Source organism: Astatotilapia calliptera, chromosome 11 (assembly GCF_900246225.1).
Source record: "Astatotilapia calliptera chromosome 11, fAstCal1.2, whole genome shotgun sequence".
NCBI classification, from domain to species: Eukaryota; Metazoa; Chordata; class Actinopteri; order Cichliformes; family Cichlidae; genus Astatotilapia; species Astatotilapia calliptera.
The window spans coordinates 25,722,268-25,749,147 of record NC_039312.1 but is presented as its reverse complement, the minus strand read 5'-3'; the positions used below and the strand labels follow the sequence as shown (position 1 = coordinate 25,749,147).

Genomic DNA, 26,880 nt, shown 5'->3' with positions numbered 1-26,880 from the left:
GAATAGTTGTATCAAGAACAAATGTGCATCAAGCACAAATGTGAGAAACCTTTCTCCTGTTATAAATTATACTTTGCTCTTTCTTTCTTTCTTTCTTTCTGAGTCACTCCCTTTACAGATCAGATTAAAACAGGCTGTAAAAAGCAGCAAACATCACAAGATCGTTTGTGACAGAATTCTTTTATTTTCACACTGTATTTGTTTAACTTTTTAAGTCACATAGGAGATATTGAGAAATAAAAGTGGCAAAAGTGATCTTTCTCCATCTTTATTATTATTATTATTGAAAATATATTTATGGCCCAAAGGTGTAGTGATTCTTGTTGTGTTTTTCTGACATTTTGACATGTTTGCTTATTTTATTTATTTATTTATTTTTTACATGATTAGATCTATTAGATTTGTACACACTGATCAGCCACAGCATTAATATATCAATAGCACTGGATATCATGTTGCAATACTAATGTTCTTCCTGAAAAACTTTGAGGTCTGGATTTTATTTTAAAATTCAGTACCTGTTCCTCCCATCCCAGTAAGCCTTACAAACGTGGTATTTATTCTTCCACATTTCAGAGCTGTTTTAGCAGTGCAGGAAGAACATCAACAATTAGATAGAGTTTCATTTTGAAGCTGATCAGTATATACCTTTGGACTTCAGTATCTGATGTTGTTGAATACACGTATATATGCTCATGAAGTGCTTTGATTTATCCTGCAAATTCATTATCCTATAATGTGAGAATTGTTAGTGGAAATAGTCTTTGTTTAAACAAACAGTTCTTTTTTACTTATTGACACTTTCATTTTTCATTTATTACATACACAAATCTACTTTTCATTTCTGTAATTAAGCACCAAGTTTAATAGACTGATTACTTCAAGTGTCCCATCATTCCCCACATTCACTCCACATCTCTTCCATATGAATTATTCAGTCCTTGAGACCTCCATTGGTTTGGTTAATCAGTCAGATTTATCAATGCTACATAAGAAGTGCAATATCTCAGTCTGCTCTGTCAGAGCTAAGTATGTCAAATATGACTAATATCCAGTCACTTTGTATCTAACGCAGGCTTTCGGGCTTGAGGGACACCAGGCCCACCCAAAAGTCTATGTCTCATTTCCTCAGGGCTCACTTTCCTTAGCCTCATGTTTCTTAGTAGTAATGCACTCTTCCAATAGTTCCCGTTCCTGTCCCCAGGATATCTGGCTGGCCGTTCCTCCAGATCTCTCGGATGATGCGTTCCCTCTCCTCCAGTCGCTGTGCACGCTCCAGCTCTTCGGCTGAAGTAAACACATTCACGCTCAGTGTCCCATCCGACTGGCTGGTGTGATTGCCAACAGAGATTTCTGTGGTGGGCAACGGAACAGTCGCCTCTACATCGTCCACTTCTTCATCTTCATCATCGTCATCACTGTCCTCATCCTCCTCGTTGATGTCCTTTAAGTTTTTTTTCTCAGGAGTGGAGGGGGTAATGGTAGTGCGTGGCTTGCAGGAGATCCGAATCACCAGTAGGCAGAGTGTGAGTATCAAGCCAAAACACACTCCAAGCACAAAGTAAAGGCCAAAACTCTCTGGATTTGCTAAAGAAGGGACAAAAACAAACTGCATTAGATACAGTTAAATGTTGTTAAAAAATGAGAGGCAAATTCACACTGTGGCTTACCTTTGATGTGTGCATAGGCAGCAATGCTGTTACTTAGGAGGTCCATTTCCTTTTTCTTCACATCCATGGTGACTCGGTTTTCTTCTTTTACACCTGTAGCAGACATTTGACACACAATATTTAATCTGACTGCTATAAGATACAAGACACTTAATCAATCAGTTCTCTTCCAGGTGCTAAAAGTCGCTTTTGAAATATCTGCCAGACTTCTTTTCCTCCAGGTTTATATTCTGTGCAGCGCCGGGATGTCAAACCCACTGACCACAACATTCTTCATATGCCTGGTGGGTGGGATGAGGCCTTCGAGTCCCCAACAAAAGCTCCTTTGTGTCACTATTAACTACTAGCTTGATGTGGGATCATCATAATGCATTTGGCACATGGCACTTTGCCTCAGCCATTCTCTCTGAACCATGACAACCCTATATAAATGAGGTCAAGAGTCAATTTCCCAAGTAGCCGCAACGGGCTCCTTCGTGTCAGATGGGACTGTCAGATCGATTTGTAAAGCTCAGAGGAAGCAGCCAGTGCACGGTTGACATTTTTCTAATGTTTAGCCATTGTTTCCTTGACATTTAAGCTGCCTTATCCTCCCATATCCTGTCAGTCAAATGAACTTTGTTGTGCTTCTTCCGCTGCTATGTGCAGCCATAACTTCTGTCACTACCCAAGGATGGCATCATAGAGCTGCACCAAGTTACATAAAAGAGTGCTGGTGACAACAGAAAAAAGACCAGTTCAGAATAACACACATACACACGTTAGCACCATCCCTCTTTAGCATGTGCTTTGTGTTGTGGCTGACTGTGGAAAAAAAACCATTCTGTTCACGAGATATGATGACGAGCGCTGCAACCATCTCACTCTAACCTGTGTGCGCTCTTCTCTAAGTTAAACCACATGTCACTGTGCCTATAGAGATCATATGGACTCGTTCATATTGCACAAACCACATGTTTATGTTTCCATTTACCTCTAAATTGCACCCAGTGATAATCTCAATGTCTGATCTCTATCATGATGTGACTACCTCAATAATTTATTTAGCATGTGTGCTTACTTGTTGATGGAACTTTTAGTAAAATTCAAGCATGAAACCACACATGTGTAAACCATATGTAATATGGCCCACTAATGAACTTTAAAACACAGCAAACATTCTCTTGTAAAAGTAGAAGTAAACAGAAAGGGGAGTGCAGATAAAGTATAAAACTTACCACAAAAATGAAACTATGGAGCTTCAGTTCCAGTTCATATTGTTCTGAGAAGTTGGAGAACAGATGCAAAATTATCACGCTCCTCTTTTCTCTCTGCTGTTGGATCACGGCTTGTGATCTTTGGTCTTCAGGCTAAATAGTTGATTTGGCCACCCTGAAAAAAAGAGCAAATACACACACAGACACGTCAAGCTATGTTAGAGCCAAACTCAGTGAGGCGTCTGCAATGCAAACAAAGACAGACCTATTGCAGGTTACGTGGTCCAGCAGGAGACCAGAGGCAGACTTTTTTGCATTTTTTAGTGCTTAAGTTGTTCCAACACAGAAAAAAAAACACAGGTATGGCCAAGTTGTGCATATTAGTGTCATAAAAGCAACATGAAAAGTAACTTTTTTTTTTTTTTTTTGCTAAAAGAAAAAGTAAATTTTTTTTTGATGTCTTTAAATACATTTGATTAGATCTTGGGAACTAAATTATTTTGTGATATGAACTTAGTGGGACTTTGTTCTATGACTTGAAGATACTCCACATTTAGACTTTTATGCATAGAAAGCTGGGAACAACATCAGATCCAATTACAAAGATACTAGCAAAATGAGTACTGACAGCTAAAAAATCCCCAAAAACATAGGGTCCCCTTCTGGCTCTGTAGGGAAAAAACACCTATTAGATGTAAAGCTGTCATCAATAGTAAAATACAAGTGAGGTGTTTCCACTCTCCAGCCTCAGGGACCTGTAATGCTGCTCTCTCATTGCAGCATTGTGCAAGGATGACAAAACAGAACATTTTGAACTTTGAACAAGTGACACGAACTTGAGATTTTTCTTTTTGTTTCTAGCACCTTGAACAATAACAATCAATTTTCTATACTTACTAAAAGCCCTATAACATCCTGGGGGTTTTGCGGTTTACATGCCAGGTGCAGAGCTGAGCGCTGTGAAAATGCTGAGCTGTGGAGTTTTTTGACTTGCACCCCTGTTTAGGAAAAAAGATCCTCTGCCAGCAGCAGTTGGTTTAGCAGAGCCTCTGAGCTTTCCAGGGCAGATTTTGATCTTGCTGACTCTTGGCAGATCCTATGCACTTTACACAGTGCCTAACTGAAACAGCACTCGGGGGGGCAAGTGACATAGCGGCCGCTGTGGGAGCATGCTTTCCAGGCTGACCACCTTGAGCCGTACAGGAGGCAGCTGCTCCACGATGCAGTGATAGACCCGTGCACTGTCTTCCAAACAAGCTTCCTCTCTTTATAAAAAGTAGATAAACAAATAATGAACAGATTCATTTCCGATCTCCTGCTGAGGCGAATCCCACTCGATGATAGAATCCACATAATGGAATCTATCATCATTATCCAAGCTGAGCAGAAAAGCACAGACTTTAAATGAAATATTTTGTTTTTGTCCCAGGGGTAATAAAGTAAACGGCTCGGATGACTACAGTCTTTTTAAGCCAAGGTCAAAGCTAATGATTGGGTACCTACAGAACATTAACTGACCTCTACTCACACCGCTATGCAGCAAAACTGAGCTTTAGGATCTTGGCATCTGTTACTGGTGGCTAATGATAACTGGAGAGCTGTTTAAAACCTATTTAAACACTAATTATCCTGGCTTGTTGTTTTGTTGTGTGTTTGTTTTAGTCAAACAAGGAAATTATTAACAGACCTGTTCCTCTGCAGCAGCATGCACTGTATCATGACTCAGTTCTCAGTCATGTTCTCAAAGTGACCCAATCTGTTTTTCTTTTGCAGGTTTTGCACAACCCGAAAGCTTTAAAAAGGAGACCTTCATTATAAGAAAACAGTCATGCTTTGGGGACTTGATGTATCATTTATTTCCATCATGTTTTACTTAAACAGTTGTTAAATTTTTAACAGCCTGGAAAATATTGTGACCCTACTCATCTGGTTCGAAGTGCAGAAAGAGGCATTTCTTTTGAAATTCTACCTTTTTTGGCCCTGTTAAGGTCCAAAAAAGGCAGAATTTCTGAGGGTCTCATACCCTCAGGTCAAAGACTTAGGCTCACCCCGTCTGAGGTCTTCTTCATGTCTCTGAATATTAAATAATCACTCAAATCATCATCATCCTGACATTATTTTCTTTTTTTTCTGTGCGAAACACACAGTCTATATTTTATGTCCTGTTATATCAAAACAGCTATTATTCCAGTAACAAATGGAAAGGGCATCAACTAAATTACCATTCATCTCTGTGCATGTGTGTGTGTGTCACTCAGCAATGAGCTGTTTGTGTCAGATCACTGCAGAAGCCAAGATAAACACATCATGACGTTGTGGCCTGAGAAGAGGTCAGGCGCTATTTTTGACCCGGCATTGTTTGCTTTGGTTTAGAAGAAATAGCTGAGTGGAGGACCAGCTACAAAATGTTATGCAGTGTGATATTTTTGCTGTTGTGGTGATAACCACAACTGCTCTTCCTTCCCACAAGGTTTATCCCTTTCCACAGAGGCAACATCCAGGGCAAAGCCTTTCCTCTGCTTCATTGTCTTAGATAAGTAGGTTGAGACAGAATAGACTGGGCTGTTTACTGTACACAGATGTCAGCTGAGCAGTTTATCAGGTGGCTCCTTAGATGGGCAGCTTTCCAAGGCAAAGGTCTGTCACAGAATAGACGCACTTTTCCCCTTGGATAGTTCACCAGTTACAGTAGTTTCATAAACCATCCAACCATATTGCTCCTTTTCCACAATGAAAAAGTCAAAGTTGTAACTCTTCAGTGGAATTTACGCGAGGAGTCAAGCCACATTTGATTTATACACAGAACATGAAAAGGTCAGATTACACAAGGAAGCCTGTCTGTGTTATTTCCGCATTGTAATGACACACACACTGAACCACAGAAGAAAATAAATATTTTTAATACCTCCAATTTCTTTGCAGCTGCAATGATTCCTAGCACAACAGACAGTGTGTCTGTGGTTTGCCTGGGATGAAACTTCACAAAATGAAAATGCCCAGATCTACATGCACACACAGACTCTCTCTAGTAGCCAAGATCACAAAAGGTGCTGTTACACAGCAAAGTCTCCAGTGTTAAATTAACACTTTTGACAGTGTTATATGTTTAAAAGTAACCTAGTCAGTTTTGAAGATTAACAAAGACTAGCACTGAGCAGTGCTGATTTTCTAACACTGGAAAATAACTCAAAATGTTAGAAATATTCCAGTGTTAGAAAATCAGTGTTAGTCTTTGTTAATCTTCAAAACTGACTAGGTTACGTTTAAACATATAACACTGTCAAAAGTGTTAATTTAACACTCAACAGTGTTGTATTTAACACTCAGAGGTGTGGACCCATATAGACACTCTCCAGTGTTAAATTAACACTGGAGATTTTGCTGTGTAGGATTTATAGCATCTTTTTTTGGTCTTAATTATGCTCTTATTCTGTAGCTGCCGATAGAAAAAAAAAACTCTAAATGATTCACAACATCAAACAAACGCATTATTTCCAGCTTTCAGATCTCATTCTGAAACCGTGCAAGTTCCTGTAAAAAGAAAAAAAAAGATTTACTGAATCATAGCTTCGTTTTGGCTCACATGCCAAAGAATGTGAAACTGTATCACAAAAATATCTGCTGGATGTATGTGCACACCATTTATCAGACACCTGTAATCAAGCCAGCGAACCGTCTCCAAGCACTCAAACATAATGGAATTTCAAGTTCTCCGCAAAACAGCAGAAGTGCAGTAGATTACTTTCCACTTGGTAAATAGAAACATTGTCCAAACCAAGATCTCTGTCAACTGTGTCTGTGAAAGCATTCATGGATGTCCACAGGGTGAAGGGTAATTTCTTCTGGAACTGCCTGTAAGTTTTCTTCAGACGGCGGAGGGTTGCACAGAGCTGCATTTCTGGAGAAAGTAAAAGTACATTTCTTCCAAGTTACTCTTGACACCAACATCTTGGATTTCAAGCTATGATTTCTGTCAGTTCTGCTACCCCGTTGTGAAAGCTTGACAGGAAGGTTGTTCCATTTGGAAACAAAAAATTCATAAGGGTAACATCAGGAAAGATGCAGAAACCCAGGTTGAACATGAGCAGACACAGCTTGGAGAGTTTGAGAGTGTTTGATCAGGCGTAGTATTTATCAGCAAAAAACAATCAAATAAAGCCAAATTTTTATGCTATAACTTTTAGAAAAATATTGAAAGGACAGAGATATGGTATTCTTTAACCATTAATCCACCTGAGGGTTGTGGGAGGGCTGGAACCTAGCCTAGCTGTCATGGGGCAAGCGACAAGGTACAAACTGCCAAACTATCACGGGGCTAACATCCAAAGACGGACAATCAGTAATGCTCACAGTCACACCAATTTAGTATAACCAGTTAACTTAACAAGCTTGTCTTTGAACTGTAGAAGGAAGCTGGAATACTGAGGGAAGGTGCACTCCACACAGAGGGGTGTAGCTGGCCAGCAGATCTGAACCACTGCTCTTAAAATGCTTCTTAAAAGCCAAACGGTTAGAAAAATGATCAAACAGTTAATAACTAAATCAAGTATTTTTTTTAAATTAATGATATGTTTCTTTCCACCATTTATTTAAACAGAGAGTGGTTAACGTAACTTCTCAGAAAAAGATGTGTTTTAGGAAGAGCTTTAACATGCAAATAAGATTTAAAAAAAAGCTTTTTGGGGCTGACAGTGGAAATGAGAGTTGAAAATATAAAGTATACCTGCTGTCTTGTCCTGGCTCTTTTGCCCATTTAGAATCACACTGATTACAAAAGCAGATGAAGTTTTCGCTGTTATCACAGACCAGCAGGATTTCAAACTTCCCATGAATTTAAGTGCCTGTGGGGCTTCAAACCACATTTGCAGGTGAAGAGTATGAGCATCGTCCAAAGCGAATGAGAGGTCCTCGAGTGCAGGTTGTCTCATTACCTCAAGTTTCCAAGGTCAGCATTTATTTCCAGCCTCAGCTCAAGAAAAGGTTGATGAGCACAGTGAAAGCTTTGTCTGCTGATGACTGAAGATTGTTTTGCCAATATGAACATGAAGACTTTCAGTTTTCAAGAACTACTACAAGAACCCAACCACTCCCAGTAGTTTGACAGAACATGATTAAATCATTGAGAAAAAAAAATTACCCATGTAACATTCACGGTTGGTAAAAACAAACAGAATTTCAATCATATTTGACCCCATTCTGAACTACTCACCCTAGCTACAGCCAGCTGCAAAGACAAACAGCATAGCAAATTTAAAAGTCAGGACATGCCCAGCTTTTATCAAGTTTCCTCTTGAGACTCTTAGAGAGTCTTGAATGTCTTGAATATCTTTTAGTGTTGGATATGATGCTGAAAAAGACCTTTGGTTTTTATGCGTTGATGGCTCTGGGCACTGGGTACTGTATTTTACATAAGCCTAATGAACAACAGCTTTTCTTTCAAGGACAAACCCTTTTCCAGGAGTGAACACAAACTCCCGGCAGTATTGTCAGCCAATTATTTTACAACAGATATTTAGCTTTCAACAACAGTTAGGTTAGGAATTCACTGTCCAACTTGATGGCAGTGGTAGACTCAGGGCAAAGCATCTCTTGCCCTGATTAATTCCTTTCCATCTTCATGTCATGAAGAAGTGAACCTCAGTGTACTGCTCGCCCTGTGGAGAATATGTTTTGTGGGTTATGGCAGGTAATGGGAGGGTAATAGAGATGCAGGACTGAGCTTGGGGTTAGAGCAAGTGGTTAATAGCACCCAGATGTGTTCCTGATATGAGGGAGAGAGAGAATGCTTTGCTATGTAAATCAGGGAGAGATTTCCCATGCTCCTTCTTAATACTGACGTCATCAAGGTATAAGTCAAATAGCTGATGGCAGTAGGGAATCCAATTTATGACAACCATTGTGTGTTGTGCTGAAAAGGTTTATTTATATATTCGTGTGTGTACAGTTTTTTCTTATAGGTTGTTTGAGTAATTCCTGGATGTTTAGATCGATTCATTTGAGCGTTCCTCTACAATTCCCTAAATTACTTTGGGCTTTAGATCAGCACAAATTGAAATCTCCAAAAATAGAGACATGATCTCATCGTTTTCATTGATCTTGGCCATCATCCAGCAAGCAAGCCAGCACCACATACTGTATCAATTACATGGACCCTACGGATTACTCTGTGACACAAAACACGTGTTTGCCCTTTCCATGATTGGGCCCATACAGCTCGCTGTAGGCTATCCACAAATATGTTGCAGTTCCAGTAGATTTGGGGAGTTTCGAAGTGTTGCTCTGGCAGGACTGAGTTTGTGTAGTGAAAGTGAAGGCTGCTTGTATGACTATTTTAGGGGCTGTTGAGGTAGTGGCTCCTACTGACTTCTTTTAGTAACCAGTAGCAATTAGAAAAACAGCGCTGTCATCTGTTATGGTTAACTCTTAGATCATGATAGTGTCATATTTTTACAATAGAGATGTGAGGAGGTGCTTAGAGCACAGATCATAGCATAGCTTAAAAATGATAGTTTATAAGATGGCATGGTGCTCTAAAACTAATCCTTTCAATTTTCTGGGTTTATTTACAGCAAGACAAAAATAAAAATGTGACATGACTTTTGCTGACAGTGCTTTTGTTGTCACTTGAGCTAATTTTATGTGTTCTTGTAGGGTGCAAATATTACTTAACATAATAGCCAAGTTATTGTTGATTGTTATATCTGCGGAATAATGCCTTGAGTTTGGGCCTAAATAACATTCATTCAGCTCTTGTCATTGTTTCAAACAGCAAATGTACTAAATATTGCAGCCTAAGCAAAAATATGCCCACCACACATTTATGCATGCTCAAGCACATTTTTCAACGTGTGTCTTTTCCTGCATGCCCCTCTTCTTCCAGTATGTGTGTGTCCAGCTGCAAATATGTCTCAGCATACATGTATCCAAGATAGGAGTGTAAGCTTAGGTAAACCCACTGGACTTAACATGTCAACCATCCACTGAAATCTAAAGACCAGACTGTCTAGGCCAGTGGGGCTCCCGCTAGAAGACAATAAGCCCTGAGTCCTGGAAGGCATCACCGGCTAGTTGAAGCTTTGCTAAACATAGTTTTGGAGACACCTCATTTATCAAACTCATATTTGTCAGTGACCTAAAATATATATATTTTTTATGTGTTAGCTATCACCTTTTGACCAAGGCCATATAACTGTTAAACAAAACCGCTGTTAAAAGTGCAGTAATTAAATCTGTATACATATATGAGTGTGTTAAAAGGGCGTTAAGGTGAAACCAGCTGCTGCTTGATGAATGACATGATTTTGGAGCTGTGTTTTTACCTGATGAAAAACTAGACAAGTGATAAACACTCACCATTTTTCCCACATTTTCAACCCTGGTAACAACAGTTAGCAGCTATAATAAAACCACCAGCACTAACAGTTAAAAGGAGAAGGCCTGCTGTTTAAATGGAGCACTTTGTTTTGGGGCTGGGTGTTGTTCAGAGAGATCTGCTGATGATCATCTGATCCTGCATGACTTCATATCCTAGCTTAAATATGCCCCATGAAACCATTATCACAGCATCTTCACTGTAAATAAACCATTTTTTGGCAAAGCATTTTTTTCCCCATGCAGTGGTTATCAAAGGCACTCTGACCTTAGGACAAACATATGCTGTACATCCAGATATGAAACAAACCACTGCAAGTTTAACTTTAAACCCAACTCACCTAAAAAGATGTCAGCGATAATCAATGTGAAATTAAAAAGTGATGCACAAGACAACTACCGTATTTCCATTGCATGGAATGTTAAAGTTGGAACAAGCTGAAAATACTCCAAGGAATAAATGTAGGTAAAGTGGTTCATTGGTGTTGGCTGACATTTTTTCATTTACTTTCTTTGACATTCCCATCTTTTGTAACTTTTGTTTGGGACAATTTGCAATACTGAGCAACCAACAGTGAACTCCTGATTCAGCATTTTTCCATCTGTCCAAGTTATGTCCAAGGGACATAAGAGGCACACTAAATGCATATGCATTAAGATCTAATTCGCTTAATTCATGCACTGATGGAAAATTACCTCATTGCTCTTACTTCAATTTTTAGTACAATTGTTCTCTCCCAAAGCCAAGAACTGGAAACATGAAGTTTGATGCGGTGGTCTACACATGGGACTTTGAGAATGTTTACTGGGATGCTTTTGTGATAACAATGCATTGTTCACATTTGATAAAACAGCACTGTTGCCCAATTTTGAGTCCTGCTAAATCAGCCAAATGTATGTACACACTATACCTCTGCAGGGCTTCAATAGCATTACATCATTACAGGCTATTTGTTCATGTGTAAACATAAATTACAAAGAGTAACGATAATATATCTAGCTGCCTATATTAGCCCTTCTCTTGCACTGGGTTTGTTTATGAATGCTATCCATTGGGCTAAGTTCTTTTGACTTATCCTGGCTTTGTGTGGATTGAAACTTTCTGCAAACAGATTGGTACCATGGGACTTTAGACAAGCAAATCAAGTCAGAATCTGACCTTTCACCTCTGAGTAAATGGAGAGAGTTACCAACCATCCTCAGGACAGATAAGACAGGCCAACTGACAAGTGAGTCAACTGGGTTTTGGAAAAAGAAAAGTCTGCTAGTATGAATAGCTTGGAGAGGTCATGCAGAAGTCAAGTCTTGATAATCAGGCTCCAAGGGGTCATTTAACCCTGTTACATGCTCTTCCTATGGGAGATTATCTGATTGAATGTGGGAGGCTACAGTGCAAGCAGTCCACTCAGATAGTGTGAATAAAAAGACACTGGAGAGCAGCTCCAGCCTCCACCCATCAGCGCTCTTCTCTCTGATAAGAGGTGCTAACCACAATCATCCAGCAGAAAGCTAGAACTAATGGAAATGAGGCATATGGTCAGCTGCTGTTGACCATGATCTTCTCTTAGTGCTTATGCAAAAAAAAAAAAAAAGGAAAAGAAAAACTGACAGATGAATAGAGCCATACGCACCATGTGTGCCCTGCTTTTAAAATTCTCTCACCTCTCTTATTTTACTGTAAGAATCTGCTCTTTTGTGGCCTTAAAAACACAACAAAACAGCAACAGGATGTTTGCTTATATTGAACCTTTTATTAGACAACTATCTAGTGGCTTTAAGTTTAGAAATGATGTGCAGAGGCACAGGAAATCCAGCTCTTCTGTCCTGTCTGAACTGGTGCTGCATCAGCTCTTCTTAGATCTGTTACAAGCTAAAAACACTTTAACTCAGCTCTGATGCACTGACACGGCAGATGAGGATCCAGCTTAGTTCGAGACAGTAGATTGTAGTAGAACAACGTGTTTTTATGTAAAAAAGATGCCAGGTGCTTAAAAGGTTTGAAGAATGTATTCACACTGCTGTTACTAAAACTCAGTCACTTCACTCAAGCTTCTCTAAACCTTTGAACACAGTTAATCAAAACAGAAACAACTGCAGATAAGCTGCTTTTTCTTGTAAAAACTTACCAGACTCGCTGTGATGAAGACCAGATATCAGACTTTGTAGCACAGGAAGGTTTTCCCAAGACCAAGCATCTCTCTAAACTAAAACAAATTAAATCTCAGACTCTCTCTAATACAGGAAAGAGTTAATTTTAAAAAAAATAGTGTTCGTGATTCACAGGAGTTTCTATGATATGAATGTTAAACTCACCCGTCACTCTTGAGAGAAGCTGTTCAGTCCTCGCAGAAAGCAAACTGCAAATCTTAATCTTCCTTCCCTCCAAATTTTGAATTAGAGAAAAGGAAAAAAAGAGCACGGCATTAAAAGCAGCCTTGACTGTTGCTCTGTTGCTGCTGTGGTCAAGTCCTGAAGGGAGCGTGTGTTTGCCTGAGTATGTGTACAGGGTCTGGGGAAGAGGTGGTAACTTCCTCTGAAAGTTGGAGACGGAGCGAGTAACAGAGTTCTCTCTCTCCCGGTTCCAATCTACAAGCAGGAAAAGCTGTCACACTATCCCTCTTTCAGATGAAAAAAAGAAAGAAAGAGGAACAGCCAAAAAAGGGCAAGCTCCAAGAAGAGGGGAGGGAGGAAAGCTGTGGTGTGTGTAGTGTGGTGAGGGTGTGTAGGAGCACTGGAGAGCGGGGGTTCCCTCTGTTGTTGAGAAAACAGGCAAAACGCAACTCCAGGAATATTAGCCCAAGTTTTTCCATGCAGTTTGACAAGAAACGAAACAATATGTTACATGGTGTAAGAACTGCTGTTTTGTGGCTTTGCACTTTTTCACCCACGCATCTAAACGTTTAATGGGTGTTGTGAATAGCTTCAGGAAAATGCTGGATTACAAATCCTAGTCTTCTTTCCCTCCAAGCTATTTCTTTAAAAGAACATTTTCTTTTATGAGGAATGAGATCAGTTCTGCTCTCAAGTGTGTTGATAGAAAACTTTGTGCAGGCCGCCGGTTTGTTTTGTGTAGTTTAAAGACTGTAAGGGAACAGCAGCTACCTGGATCTGTCACGTCTGAGTAATCTGCTTAATAACTGACATTTGAAAATGTCAAGTTGCATTGCTATGGAGAGAATACATGCTGAAATTGTTTGTTGCGGTGAATTCTAGTTCTCAGTGTATGCCTCCCAATCTCAAGAGAATAACCAAGAATACACAACATGCAATTTTTGTGCTCTAATTTTTGCACATATTAAATAAAACATGTTAATTAGTAACCTTTAGAGATGTTAGCAGACAGACCCAGGATTCCTAATTCCCCTTGTTTATACTGTTAATGCTCATATAACCTGTAGCTTAATTATATTTAATGCATATATGCGAATGCCCTTGATCTTCTATACTAAATAGAAAGTAAGTGCATCTTTCAGAATGTTAAAATCTACTTTGAAAATAAAGTTTTAAATAACTTTACATTAATTCTATCCCAGGCTTGTATGGCTGGTACATGCAGCTTAAGTAAAGTAAGCTAAAGCTTCCATTGGCTTTATTTTGACAAAAACTGATGTGGCTCAGTGTACTTACGATGCAATGACAAAGCTTAATGTTGATTTATAATTCAAAATGTGTGTTTTTGATGAGTATTTGTAACTTAAAGGAGTCGTGTTACGAGATAGTGCGACTGGTAACAGCACTGGTAAAAGCAGCCTCACACAAAACATAGTAAACATGTAATCCCAATAATATGTCAACTGCTACGCTGAAGGAGTTGACATACTAATTGAGAACAGCTGCAAGATACATGAAAAAGTATCTTGCATCAGGAATTGACCGCACCACTGAGTTAACACTGGTAATAATAATGTTTTTCTCATGTTTGATTGCTGCATATCATGAACAGTATTTTTGTATTCTCAGCATGCACCGACCTTTGTTTGTCATATTTTGCAAGCAGTTTAACTACCAGCATTTTTAACCAAGCTCTGGGTTTGCCAGGTTTATTGAAGCCATATGATTGCGGGGGCAATGTGACATTTTTCATTAGTTTTGCCCATAGTCTTCATGGGAAAATAAGGAAGAAAAGCTGAGAAGAGTGAAATCAAGTGTTCATTTTATCCTTCCAGAGTGTCAGTGTCAGAGCTGAGCTCTTATTGTGCTACACCCTTCTGGGACTTGAAAGAACATCCTGGTCTAGATCCCACATATTTCGCTCGTTAACCCACGTAGTTTGGAGGCTCCAAAATCTAAGCATGCACTCACTTCACTTGAAACTGCATTTAATTTTGCACCCACTGGTCTTTCAGGATCATCGTTCCAAATCAAACATCCTCCCACCACCACTTTCTCAAGTTACTGCTTCCCCCTTTGTCTTTGGATGCAAGCAAAACAAAAAGAAAGTGGAAGGCATCTCTCCAAAAATCCACCCAGTCGTCTGCATCGATGAAGGAGGTGCTGAAGGAGAACCTGTAGCACCTTTAGTGGAAAAGCCGAGTTCCTTTACGCCAGAATTTGAATGCTTCTCTTTGCTGCATCAGCTATCACATTCCTGCCTGAATCTCCTCATAACTGGCAGATGTCCACCTGTCCCTGGGGCTGATTTACACGCCAGTACTGGGTTAGTCTGAGGAGGGTGGGTATGTTAAGGGTAGGAGACTGGGGATAAAAACAGGAAGAAACAGAAGAAGAGGAGGAGGTGAAAATGACTTAAAGATAATGAGAGCAGTCTAATTACAGAGCACGTATGGCTTTAAGACAGACTTTTCCTGGATCATGTCAGACAAACCCAAACCTTCCCGTGTGGTGCTCAATATAAATATAAATTCACAGCATTTTTGGAGATGGAAACGGTGATGGGGGAAGGGAGTGTGACTAATGATTGGCAAAGGTCTGTCTGCAGGTAGGGAAGAATGAAACATAAAGTGTGTAAAGACTGTAGTGGTGGTGGTGGGGAGAGTTAAACAAGATAGCACTTGCTCACAAAGCTAACTGCCAGGATCAGGTGAGGCTGTGTGTTCGAGGCAGGTTTCATAGTAACAAAAGCTAACTACAGTATTTAACCTAGATTAATATTTGCAGTACATTTCGTGAGAGAGCTGCCACACCCACTCATTTTCCAAAGGTTGCCATGCACAGCCTTTGTTGGGGATCTGCACCGCAGCGAGGCAGCGTGAATGAACAGTAGATGGAAACCTCTGATGAAAGGCTTGGATTCGGGTGGCTGAAACCACAGTAGAGAAGAAGTGCTTAGGCTGTTTGCACTTCTGACATCCGCAATTTTCTTAAAATGTAAATGCAAAACAATCTGTTTAGGGAACGGCTGCGTTTTTTTTTTCTCAAGTATTGCAATAATGTGATTATAGTTATGAAAGAATAATAAACATTTGTCTTCCTGTTAGAGAGAGGGGAGAGAGATAGGGGGAGGAAAACACCACCCCTATGACTCAACAGCAAACTGAAATTAATATCCAGGGAGGGCGCCCTGACAGAATTAGCATCATTCCTTCTTTAATCAAAAGCATACAATGACATAAAACTGCAAAGAAATATTGCAAAGAAGTAACACTGAAGCAACCATCAGCTTGAGTGAAGACAAAAGAGAAAAGAAACATTTTTAATGTATCCTCAAGTTTGTCAAGGTACAAACAACTTGCCCTTCACAAATGGCTCATTAATGCATTCGTGGATTACCTGGATTAACCTCATCAAGGTCTTTTTCAGGTGCTTTCTGCACTTTTTCCAGTGCGTGAAAGCACATACTTGTCTTTTTGGCCTCTGTGCCCCCCCATAAAAACCAATCACACTGGAGGCATCTGCTTGCAGTTGCTTCTTTATGGGACAGATGGGATCCTGAGAAGGCAGCTCCTGTGCACAGGGTTTGTTTTGTCACGAGCCTGATCTCTTTCCTGCTGTGATTTTCCACTCCCTGTTCATAAATAATAAATCACATGCACATACCTGGGCACATAGAAACACACTAGAACACATGAATAGAGGTGTATAAGCACATATCGACGACTCAGTATTTCTCCACAATTACAAACAGATGGATTAGCTCTTAAGATGTATTAAATCTTACTGTTTTAACTCTGCAGATCATGCAGATATCTTTGGTCAGCAATGCTCTCAAGGAGGCTCACTGACACCAGAAAGTGGAACAGCCAAAATCTTCTGCGCATCTTTGGAAATGTTTCCACCATGACTGCAACTGTCAGGAGCCATTACTTTGTGGAATTTTACTGTTTTCAGCACATGTGTCTTCGGCCGTCTTTGTGGATATTTTTATGAAGTATTTTTACTGGAAGTACTTTAAACTATAGAAAGTCTGTCATTGGTGACAATCTGGTATGCAGATTATGTATATAATAGGTACACCTCTAAAAAGGTATGCTGTTTTTTATTTTATTTTATTTTTTTATTGTTGTACAGTTCTTTTATTATAATAAGAAGACCATGCCAAGAAGACCATGACCTCACTTCCGGCACACCCATGGAGTGGTAAATAGAAAGGATATTAAGGAAGAGGTCTGTTTGGTATTAGGCTGGAAGCTGAGGACAGGAAATGATCCTGAGTTGTTCAGGCGCAGTCTATGCACATACTGCACACTGTTCCCAAGTTCCCAGTGCTCACGCTCACTCCTACGCAAGTCAATGGACACAGAAGGGTTGACAGGGGTTAAATGAGTGGGGAAGGAACACAAAGATTGCAAAAATTCAGGGGAGAGATTACATAAACATCTTAACATCTTGGCAACTTGACAGTTGCATAGTTTCCCTTTCTTCCTAAATCTCTTTCACTGTCTCTCTCTTTGTTTTACAGCAGTTAGTTCCCAAAATATGAAGATCTGCTTATCTTATTATGGTGAAGTTTGTGGAGCTTTTAAATAAAATACAAGACAAAATTAAAATAAGAAAATAAAGTAACAGGAGCTAAATTTCCTTCCAGAACAGAAAACATGTGTTTTCTTTGTCATGGCAGACTATTGGATTTCATAAGAAAAATAATAATCAATGCAAGTATGCAGTTCTTTGTGTGTGAAATTGATAATGTTGGAACCTAAACCTTTGCTAATATTATGCATCAGTCACTTTGCCATTTTACTTTTTCCATGCTAGCAGCAGTACTCCTGGGATACTAATGCTGTTTGTTAACCAGTTCAGATACTGGACAGAGAACAGATAGAAACATAAACACCTCTAAAACTTTCTCCGACGGTTTAGTTAGGAACAAAAACACATGCATGACAATGCACGATATTCCCCAGCTGATGAACCAGAATGCACTCTGTGTCAGGATCAAGCTCATGTTTGCCACACATGAGGCTGTGTGGGGAAAGGCAAATTCACATTCATCCTATGAGCACCAGGCAGCACACAGGGCCTAGAACAGTTTTGTCCTTTTGGGTACGTCATACCTTGGGTACTTCATATGGGTTTTCTGTGTGTGAAAACCCATATGAAGGCCATGAGGCCCATATGAGACTAACCCATTTGGGGTCCATGGCAGTTTTGCCCTTTTGGGTTCCCAAGAAAGAATTCTCTTGGCCCCATATAAGAGCAAAACTGCTTTGGGCGCTGTGTGGGCACACTGACCATGGTACCATGTGGGATAAGTGCAGGTTTGCCCTGCATGGATAGCCCCACAGGTCACCCACACCTATGTGCACAGGCAGCCCACTGTCAGCCGCACAAAGGACCCAAGGGGGCATGTTTAGTCGGCATGACTGTAACCTCCATTTAGCTTTGTTAAGCTGTTGTCACCAGGCTGATTAATATGAAAAAAAAAAATGGGCATAAATAGTTTTCATGTATGTTTAGTAGATCAACACTGCATGTAGTGACTCACTGGTAGTAATGATTTTGCTTGTATTGTTGTGGGAAGCAGATTGCTGTGACTCTGGCAGTCTGGGCTAATGATTATAAAGCATTTTATAAGTTCAGAACATACAAACAGGAGTAGATTTAAACAGATGTCCCCTGTCTCTGTTCCAAGAGAGTTGCAAAAGCCTTTGAATGTTATCATTAAAAATTATTCTGTTCCTCCAATACCAGATTTGGGTCCTTAATCCATTTTAATACTGTTTTAAGTATGATTCCCTGTTTAATTTACTTAAATTGGGAAACAACTTAAAACCACACGTGAGCACAAATATTGATTCAAAAGGACTGATATTCCTCTTAAACAATGGTCCCATCGGTGTCGCTGTAAACATCTGAATAACATTACAAAGACTATGTAACAGGCCACACTGTTCTTTTATAAACCAGCCTTACTTTGCATATTTAAGAATAGCTCTTTGTGTGTATACAAGTATGTACTACGTGGAAACTATGTTACTGACAAACCACCACAGCCAGGCTTAGAGTGCTCTATACACAGGCTATATGGGTAAAAGTCTGCGGAGGATCACTGTGAGACCAGTGAGAGCAACATCTAGTAGGAGAGGAAAAGCTGCAGTCCAAGATAATGAATAATTATTTCCACCTCCGTCCACCTCTGCAAGCAGCACCCCTCCTAGCAACACCAAAACTCCCCATCTGTTTGCACATGAGACATAATGATGGGCTTTCGTGTGCAGAGAACTGTAAAAGATGCTAAGTATATACCTCAAAATAAGCATGAACAATGCAGCACTGTGTGTATGGCTTCCTTTAGAGAATCATTAAAAACTTGATCAATGCCATACAGCCAGTGAAACGCTGGTTTCTGATTTAAGAAGTAGAGTAAAAACACTGAAGCACAGTTCATATTCTGCTCCACATGTGTATGTGTATATAACAACCAACAACAACAAAAAAATATTAAACACTGTTACACAAAGTCCAGACAGAGATGAAAGCCGGTTTCTTTGTATTTCTCACAGATGAAGCACAGCTGTCTTGTTAAAGCTTAGAAAATCGTGACGAATTCAACATTGATTTAAAATGTATTCAGACTTTCCTTTGCAAAACTTTGCATTTAACACTTTCATACGATACATCAAGCTCTTGTAGTAGCTCAGTTGGATGTCACTTTAATGAAAAGCCAAGATAGAACAATTGCAGCCAGTGCGTTTTAAAGACACGGCTGTTTATACAGAACAGCAGAGGTTTTGGAGCATACCCATGGCCACCAACACTTACACACTATCAAATTTGAGGCTGACACTAAAAACAGCTAAAGTAGTCATTATGGCTTGATAAAGGCATTAATCCCAGAGCAGGCTGGAGCCAGTTTGCTTGTCTTTCCTGCACGCACACGGACACACACACACACACACATGCACGCAGAGGAACGCACACAGACAGTTACACAGATGCAGAGAAAAGGAGAGACCTGATACTGACTGTCAAAATGACAGTGCTGTTGTTTGGCTGCCACATGTAAAATACTCCACTTCTACAGCTTAAGCCAGCTTTGGCCCAAACAATACCTTTGCTGTGGCCTTCTGCCCTGCATTGACTCTATGTTAGTTCCAGCTTTGCAAAATAGACACGTTCCAAACAAGCTGATGAATGAATTCTTTACGAAAAAACAAACAAATCATTGGTTTCACCGTGCAAGAAAAGCATGTTCACCATTCATCCAATCTGGAAACCTGTCAACTCTTTCTCTTCACATTAAATGTTTACCTGCATGCAAACAAAACCTCCTCAAGAGCAATTTGGTCAATAGAGCTTGACCAAATATAAGGATTACTGTTTATCCCCAAGTATAAAATTCCATTGCTTATTGGTATCACAGATTAGGAAGTGACAGCTTGAAACTTTTTTTTGAAATACCTTTCAAACACAAACCAGTCTCTTTTCCAGCCATCTTCCCATCCTCGACTACACAGTGAGCACCACACATGTTGCAAGTGGAGGCTCCAACTGCAGTGTAGGTGCCTCAGGGGATTTCAGAGCTACCAATTTAGTTTACAATTTGGGCCAATTTACAAGAATGCAATTTTCAGCTGGTTTTAACTGTTTATGGTTCACAGTGAACAAGAATATTGGTTGTACCTTGAGCCATAACAGTCCAAAAGTCCCTGTTAACGAATATAGAAAGGATTTGCTGATGTTAGGAAATATAATTTTAATGCTTCAGAGATCACTTCTGAATGCCAAACTAGTGCATTTAACTACCTTACACACTTTACAAATCCATTGTAAACGAGATATTAACATATTTCTCAAACATCTGCTTAACATGTGTGCAAATAAAACACTTACTCCTGACTGCACGTTTGCTCAGTTTTAAAGTCGTGTTTTTTATTGTCTTCCAATGGATTGTTCTTGTGTATCGCCAAACACTTTTTTAAAACAGATTTTTTTTGTCTTTTTTGACAGCAGTGAAGAGTAGACAGGAAACAGGGGAGAGAGTGCAGGGGAAGACAAACAGCAAAGGACTGCTGCATTTCAGCATATGGGTATCTTGTCAACCTCAGTCACTGAGCTAAACTGGAACCTGAATTGAGGTGTTTTAGCAACTCCATTTAAATACCTGTACTTTTAATAATGATGCTGCAAATAATTCTGTAGGCTTAAATTTATAAACTGAAAAGATATCTTTTCTGTTAAATTTAAGTTTAATACATCTTTCATCCATCCATCTTCTTAGCCGCTTATCCAATTCAGTGTTGTGGAGGATTGGAGCCTATCCCACTTGATTTGACCAATGGCTTTGTATCTTATTTGGGATTCAAAAAACTGTGACTCTGTGCAGTGTTAAAAGATGAAGAAGAAAAAGGGAAAAAAATGCTTCAAAATTAAAGAGTCGCTTTTTTAAGTGCAACGATCATCCTCAAATCTGGCCTAAAGCCCCAGGAGCGTTTTTATTCTGGAAAGAATCTGTGAAGTCACATGAGGATGCTGAACTAATTATACATACGGACTACTTACTTGGATTCTGTTTTTCCACCATAAAGAAAACTCAGAACTTTTCCTTTTTATATACACAAGGAATCAGCTTATTTTGAAGCAGGATATAACCAAAGAAAAACAGACTATGACCAGACAAAAACAGACAATATGTTTGCCCTCATGCCAAGTCCTTTGCTTTTCGGCAGAAAGTCGCCCTCTTGGGACTTAATCAAACTACCGGGTGCCAAATAAATCCACAGGGTGCATCCCTTTTTTAAGAATCCTGACATATGACTCAAAGCCACAGTTTTACTTAAGAATTCCCAGCCTAACAGTCATCTCTTACACATATATCCACTTGCATGCACTTGTATTCACATATACAGTGATAGACAGATTTCTAGAGTTGAACTTGAATTATCCCACATAAAATGGGCTAAAAATACAGGCCGTCTTTGGTATTTATGACTGCTGGGAACAAGCTAAAGTGAAACATCAAGCTGAAATGTGGCAAAGGCTGTTTTTCACTATAAACCACAAGTAATTGTGCAGCCTTTGGAGAATAGCACTCTTAAAAGCTTAAAAGCCCTAGCATATAGTGAAACAGAAATGGTTATAAAAAAAGATGTCAACAAACGATATGTTTCCATTTAGACTTCTCTTACAGTGAAAGGCCACACATACGCAAGGAGAACATTCATGTAAAAGGACAAACATAAGCATGTACTTATGTGTAAATGATGGAGGTCAAAGTCATTAGATGCTGTCTCTTTTTTTTCTCCCTCTCATTAGGGTGGTGCACAGAGGAGTGTGCTAGAGGAGTGTAATCGAGATAATAACACACTTCCACAGCTGTTGAAAGGGACTGTGGAGCTGGGCCAGGTTGAAAGTCACCATGCTGAAAGTCAGAGTGCAGGTTTGCTTGACAGCACATTTTGAGAACAAGATCCAACAGGTCAAAAGAGACAGATGGCAGGGCAGATGTAAAAGGTAGAGCTGCTGTGCCTCTGCAAACCTTGCTGTTAGTACATGTATGGTAGCATAGGCCTACTCTGACAAATCTCCTTAAGTATAATGAAAAGGGTAAAAGATTAGTTCATCGCTCTGAAAAGTTTGCACTGAAAAATAGATTTTTAGAGGACTCTGTCTTACTGTAAATTAAAAGAAGCAGGCAGGCTGTGTTCTTATGCACTCACGCACACCAACATCACATAATTATAACAGTCCACACCCAAATCCTTTGGTACACACAGCTCACTTTTTTTGCCTGTGAATCATTCAGGCATCTGCTTCCTGTTTGCCCCCATCCCAGAAGCTTAAGCCCCATGTAATCGTTCAACACCACTGCACTTCCTTTCCTCTGTCCCCCTCCATCCTACTGTCCCCCTCTGCTGGGAACTGTTGACTCATGGTTGACTAAATCAACATTGTTGAAACAGAGGCATCCATCTGATCCATCTGGACCGTGGTCACTGCTGTGGGCTGCTGGTCATTTACCTCTTTGGCGGAACAAACCCCTGCAGTTATAGTCAACAAACACTGACACTTGTGATAACAAGCTGGGCTGCTTTTCATATAAAACGCACAAGCACTTTGACACTGGTGCACAGTTGGTAGAGCAAAATGCTGTCAAAAGTGAATGAACAGCTTTTAATTATGCCAGACCGAGTTTGTCACAAACTCAAGGGTCTTGGGGAAAAACCCTCCGTCCTCTGTTCTCAGAAAATATCTTTAGCCTGCAGATAAGCCAGCAGGAAATTGGTTTGGTTGCAAACCAGCAACTGCATTCCAGAGCACAGGAGTTGTCAAAAATGTCCAAGCGTCTTCTGTGAATGCATGCACACCTTTACAGATAACAGCTGAAGCACTTAATGATTTACTCCTACCTATGAGAAGCTGGAGCAAGACCTGACATGTACAGGACATATCTCATCTTTTTGACCACCATCAACCCATATCAAAGCACCCTCTTACTGTAATCTATCTCTTCCTTCAGGCACACCTGAGATTATATAACTGTCACTCAAAATGCAGGGCTACTGAGTTCTTGAACTGACTGGGTTCTTTGTTGTTAGCATGAAAGCAGACTCTAACAGCAATACAGTGCTTTGAAAAGGCATTTGTTCCCTCCCTCATATCATAGTTTATCACAGTTATATGTTTCAGACCATCAAACATATATATATGTGTGTGTGTGTGTGTGTGTGTGTCTGTGTGTGTGTGTGTGTGTGTGTGTGTGTGTGTGTGTGTGTGTGTGTGATGATTTCATTTTTTAAGACAAAAAAGTTACACAAACCTATCTCACCTTATGTGAACACCCAATAGCCTCCCTCCCTGTGGTTAATTGAGATTAACCACATAATTACTGCCAGACCTGTTGAATCCAGAAATCACTTAAATAGATCCAAAGTGAGGTAGACTAAGAGATCTTAAAAAGCAAAATATCATGCCACGATCTAAAGAAACAGCCAAGAAACAAAATCTTTGACATCTATCTGCTTACAAAACCATTTCTAAGCCTTTGGGACTCCAGTGAAAAACGGGGGAGCCATTATCCACAAATGGATGAAACTTGGAGAAGTAAAGAACCTTCCCAGGATCCTATAAAAATTACTCCAGAAGTGCACTGAAAAAACAAGTACTTTCAAGAAAATATATTGTGGACTGAAGAGACAAAAGTTTTACTTTTTGGAAGTGTTTTGTTCCAGAAAGAGAAGAACATTACACCAATAGTCAAACATGCTGGTGGCAGTGTAATGGTCTGGGGCTGCTTTTTTACTTCAGGGCCTGGATGACTGATTGATTTGGTTTTCCTCTCCACCAGAATATCCTAAAGAAGAATTTCCAGCCATCAGTTTGTGCCCTGAAGCTCAAACCCTCTTTGGTTAAGCAACATGATGGTGATCTGAAATGTACCAGCAAGTCCACCTCTGAATGACTCAACAAAAACAAAAACAAAATCAAGAGTAGCCTAGCCACAGTCTGGATTTAAATCAGAATGAAATGCTTTGACATGTCCTTAAACAGACCGTTCATGCTTGACAACCCTCCACTGTGCCTGAATTAAAACAATTCTGCAAAAAAGAATGAGCCAAAATTCCCCCACAGTGAAAGACTCACTGCCAGTCATCACATATGTTTGATTGCAGTTAGAATAAAATAGAATCCAATAGAATAGAATAGCCCTTTATTGACATTGCACATGCACAGTGAAATTATGGAGTTCTTGCTCCTAAGGGTGGCACAACCAGTTATTATGTTTAGGGGGCAATTACTTTCTCACATGGGGCCCAGTATGTTTGGGTAACTTTTTTCTTTTAGTAAATGAAATCCTCATTTAAAAACAGCATTTTGTATTTACTTGGGTTATTAAATATGCAAACAAATAAGAAATCAGGACGGGTGCAGACTTTTTCACTGCACTGTATGTCAAGAAAAGTCCCTTTTGCGAGAGAATTTGTTAGTTTGTCCGATGCTGACTTACTAATTTTGGCCTGAAGCCAGTTATTTTATCCAGTTTGGGCTGCCGACACCTTTTGTTGGTACTTGAACTGGTACTGCTAGCGCTAACAGCTCCCACAGTTTCTGTGCTCACTGCAACATATTTTGCATTTACATGTTACTGTATGGTTGAAGTTTTTCAGTGGTATGCAAACTCCTTTCTGCACACTTTGCACAAAACAATGTTTCTATTAAGGCTTCCCCTGGATAGTCTTATGAAATTTCCCTCTAATCAGTCCTAGCAACGCGCTTTCTTCTGATTGTAGCTCCGATGTGTGCATCAGTGTAATCGGTATACCAGGAAATCATGCATTGACAAAAATTCCCCTTGCTTGGAATGAAAGTGTGATTAAATGTGTTTTTGTCCCGTTTGATTCTTTAGCCATCAGAATTATTGTCTGAAGACCAAGAAAGATGCCCAACGGATTTACTTTACCAAGTGGATCATCATGGCCTTGCTGTATTGGTCCATTTGATTGACCTTTGTTAATATTATTTATTTATTGTATTTATTTTATTTTATTTTAAGTTATAACAGATGGGACATACATGACTGGGGGATAGGAAAGGGAGAGAGAAAGAAAGGGAGGGAAAGAAAAACAGAGGGAAAGAGGGACAGTGAGAGAAGACACTAAAGAAAAATTCCGCTGGATCACCTGTTGAGAGAGAACCAAAAAAAGAGAAAGAAAACAAGCAAAAAGAGAGCAACACAATAAACACGACACCACAGCAATAACCTAGATAACTGTAACTAACAATAAATACTAAATATTGAATGTTATTCTGTAGCACGCAAGACCAACTGTGCACAATATGCTTTGAGGTAGCAGCCAAGAAAAGTGTAGTTTGTGTCTGTGAGCACCTGTGTGCACACCTGTATGCATGAGCGCACTTGTATTCAAAAGGTTTCTCCATGTAACAATCTGCTAGAGGGTGTGCGGAGCCATAGCCCCCCCAAGGCATGAAGCAGGCATGGAGGAGATCCAGGCCCAAGACATCCAGAGGACTTTCCTGGAAAGAGCAGAGGAGGAGAGCCCCAGACATGGGGCCACCCAGCAGTGTGGTGTAGAAGCCACAGGGGCTATAGTGATGTGCCTGTGGGCTCTTCTGGGAGCCAGCCGTGCCAGAGTGGACCCATCCCCAGACCCAGAGGTCCGAGATCCGTGGGTTCCCACCCCCCGAAAAGAGCCCAACTGAGCCATGGACGCCAGGCCCCGCCAAGCAGCCACAGGGAGTGAGCTGGTACACACCTGAGCGTTATTTTTGCGTTAAATTTATGTTAAAATGCGTTAAATTCCCACCCCTAATATATGTATATATATATATATATATATATATATATATATATATATATATATATATAGGGGTGCAACAATATTCGTATCGATATTGAACCGTTCGATACAGTGCTTTCGGTTCGGTACGCATATGTATCGAACAATACAAATTTTTTTATTTAATTTATCAACTTTTCTTCTGACGATGCTGTCTGTGTTGAGCGCTCGGTGGATCTGCGTTCGACTACTCTGCCTAGGCAAGCTAGCTAGACAGAAGCAAAGCTAGTTGCAACATGGCAAATTGAACCTCCCCCACCCTAATTCAGATCTGGCGTTTGGAACTATTTTGGTCTTCATGTGAAGTATGACCCTGAAGGTAAGCACGTCATGGACAAAAGTAAAACAGTATCTGGGATGTGCCATGCAATGCTCAATTACATTAGTGGAAACTAGTGCGTTAGCGCAGTTAGCTTGTTAACGTGTTGACGCCGTCCAGCCGCACGCACGGGGCAATCCGCAGTAGCTCGTTAACGGAGATTTGCCATGTTGTGGCGTTAACGTCATTTCAACGAGATTAACGCTGACAGCACTAGTGGGAACACAACGAATATAACTGCACATTTACGCCGACATCATCCTAGTGCAAAGACAAGTGGAAGCAGACCAAAACAACAAGCACACATGCTACAAGTATACCCGAGTCATTTAGACAGCCGTTAGCACATGATTCTCCTTATGGGGACCTGATATGTTTAATATGCTGCTGAGAGTATACACCAGAAGAAGTGTATAGTATAGCTTTTATTTTGGAAAGAGCCATTTCTCTGTAATAAACTCTCTTTTCCAAAGATGAGTGATTCCTCGATCAGATTTATTTATTTTTTTATTATTTTGTTATTTCAGCAACATTAAATTTAAAAACTGTACTCTTGAGTTAAAATATATATTTATAAGTTTAATAAATGACAAATTAAAAAAGCATGAACATTTTTTGTATCGAAA

General features: G+C 39.9%; 1 protein-coding gene across 2 annotated transcripts; it reads right to left on the bottom strand.

Annotated features, from left to right (window-relative positions):
- Positions 1 to 161: 161 nt before the first annotated feature.
- eva1ba (eva-1 homolog Ba (C. elegans)) lies at positions 162 to 12,854 on the bottom strand. 2 transcript variants are annotated; one of them, XM_026185122.1, is made up of 5 exons: positions 12,551 to 12,854; positions 12,364 to 12,441; positions 2,888 to 3,041; positions 1,671 to 1,763; positions 162 to 1,587 (listed from the first exon to the last, which is right to left on the bottom strand). In XM_026185122.1, exons 4-5 carry the CDS (start codon positions 1,735 to 1,737, stop codon positions 1,160 to 1,162), a joined length of 495 nt encoding a protein of 164 aa, XP_026040907.1. In that variant the 5' UTR covers positions 1,738 to 1,763; positions 2,888 to 3,041; positions 12,364 to 12,441; positions 12,551 to 12,854; the 3' UTR covers positions 162 to 1,159. The 2 variants fall into 2 exon arrangements, with proteins under 2 accessions (XP_026040907.1, XP_026040908.1); XM_026185123.1 differs by lacking the exons at positions 12,364 to 12,441; positions 12,551 to 12,854 and adding an exon at positions 3,764 to 4,077.
- Positions 12,855 to 26,880: the final 14,026 nt, after the last annotated feature.

Coding starts and splice junctions, on each gene's coding strand:
- eva1ba (XM_026185122.1), bottom strand. CDS start 1,737: ATGGATGTGAAGAAAAAGGAAATGGACCTCCTAAGTAACAGCATTGCT. Junction 1,588..1,670: donor TGCCTATGCACACATCAAAG/GTAAGCCACAGT, acceptor TCCCTTCTTTAG/CAAATCCAGAGAGTTTTGGC.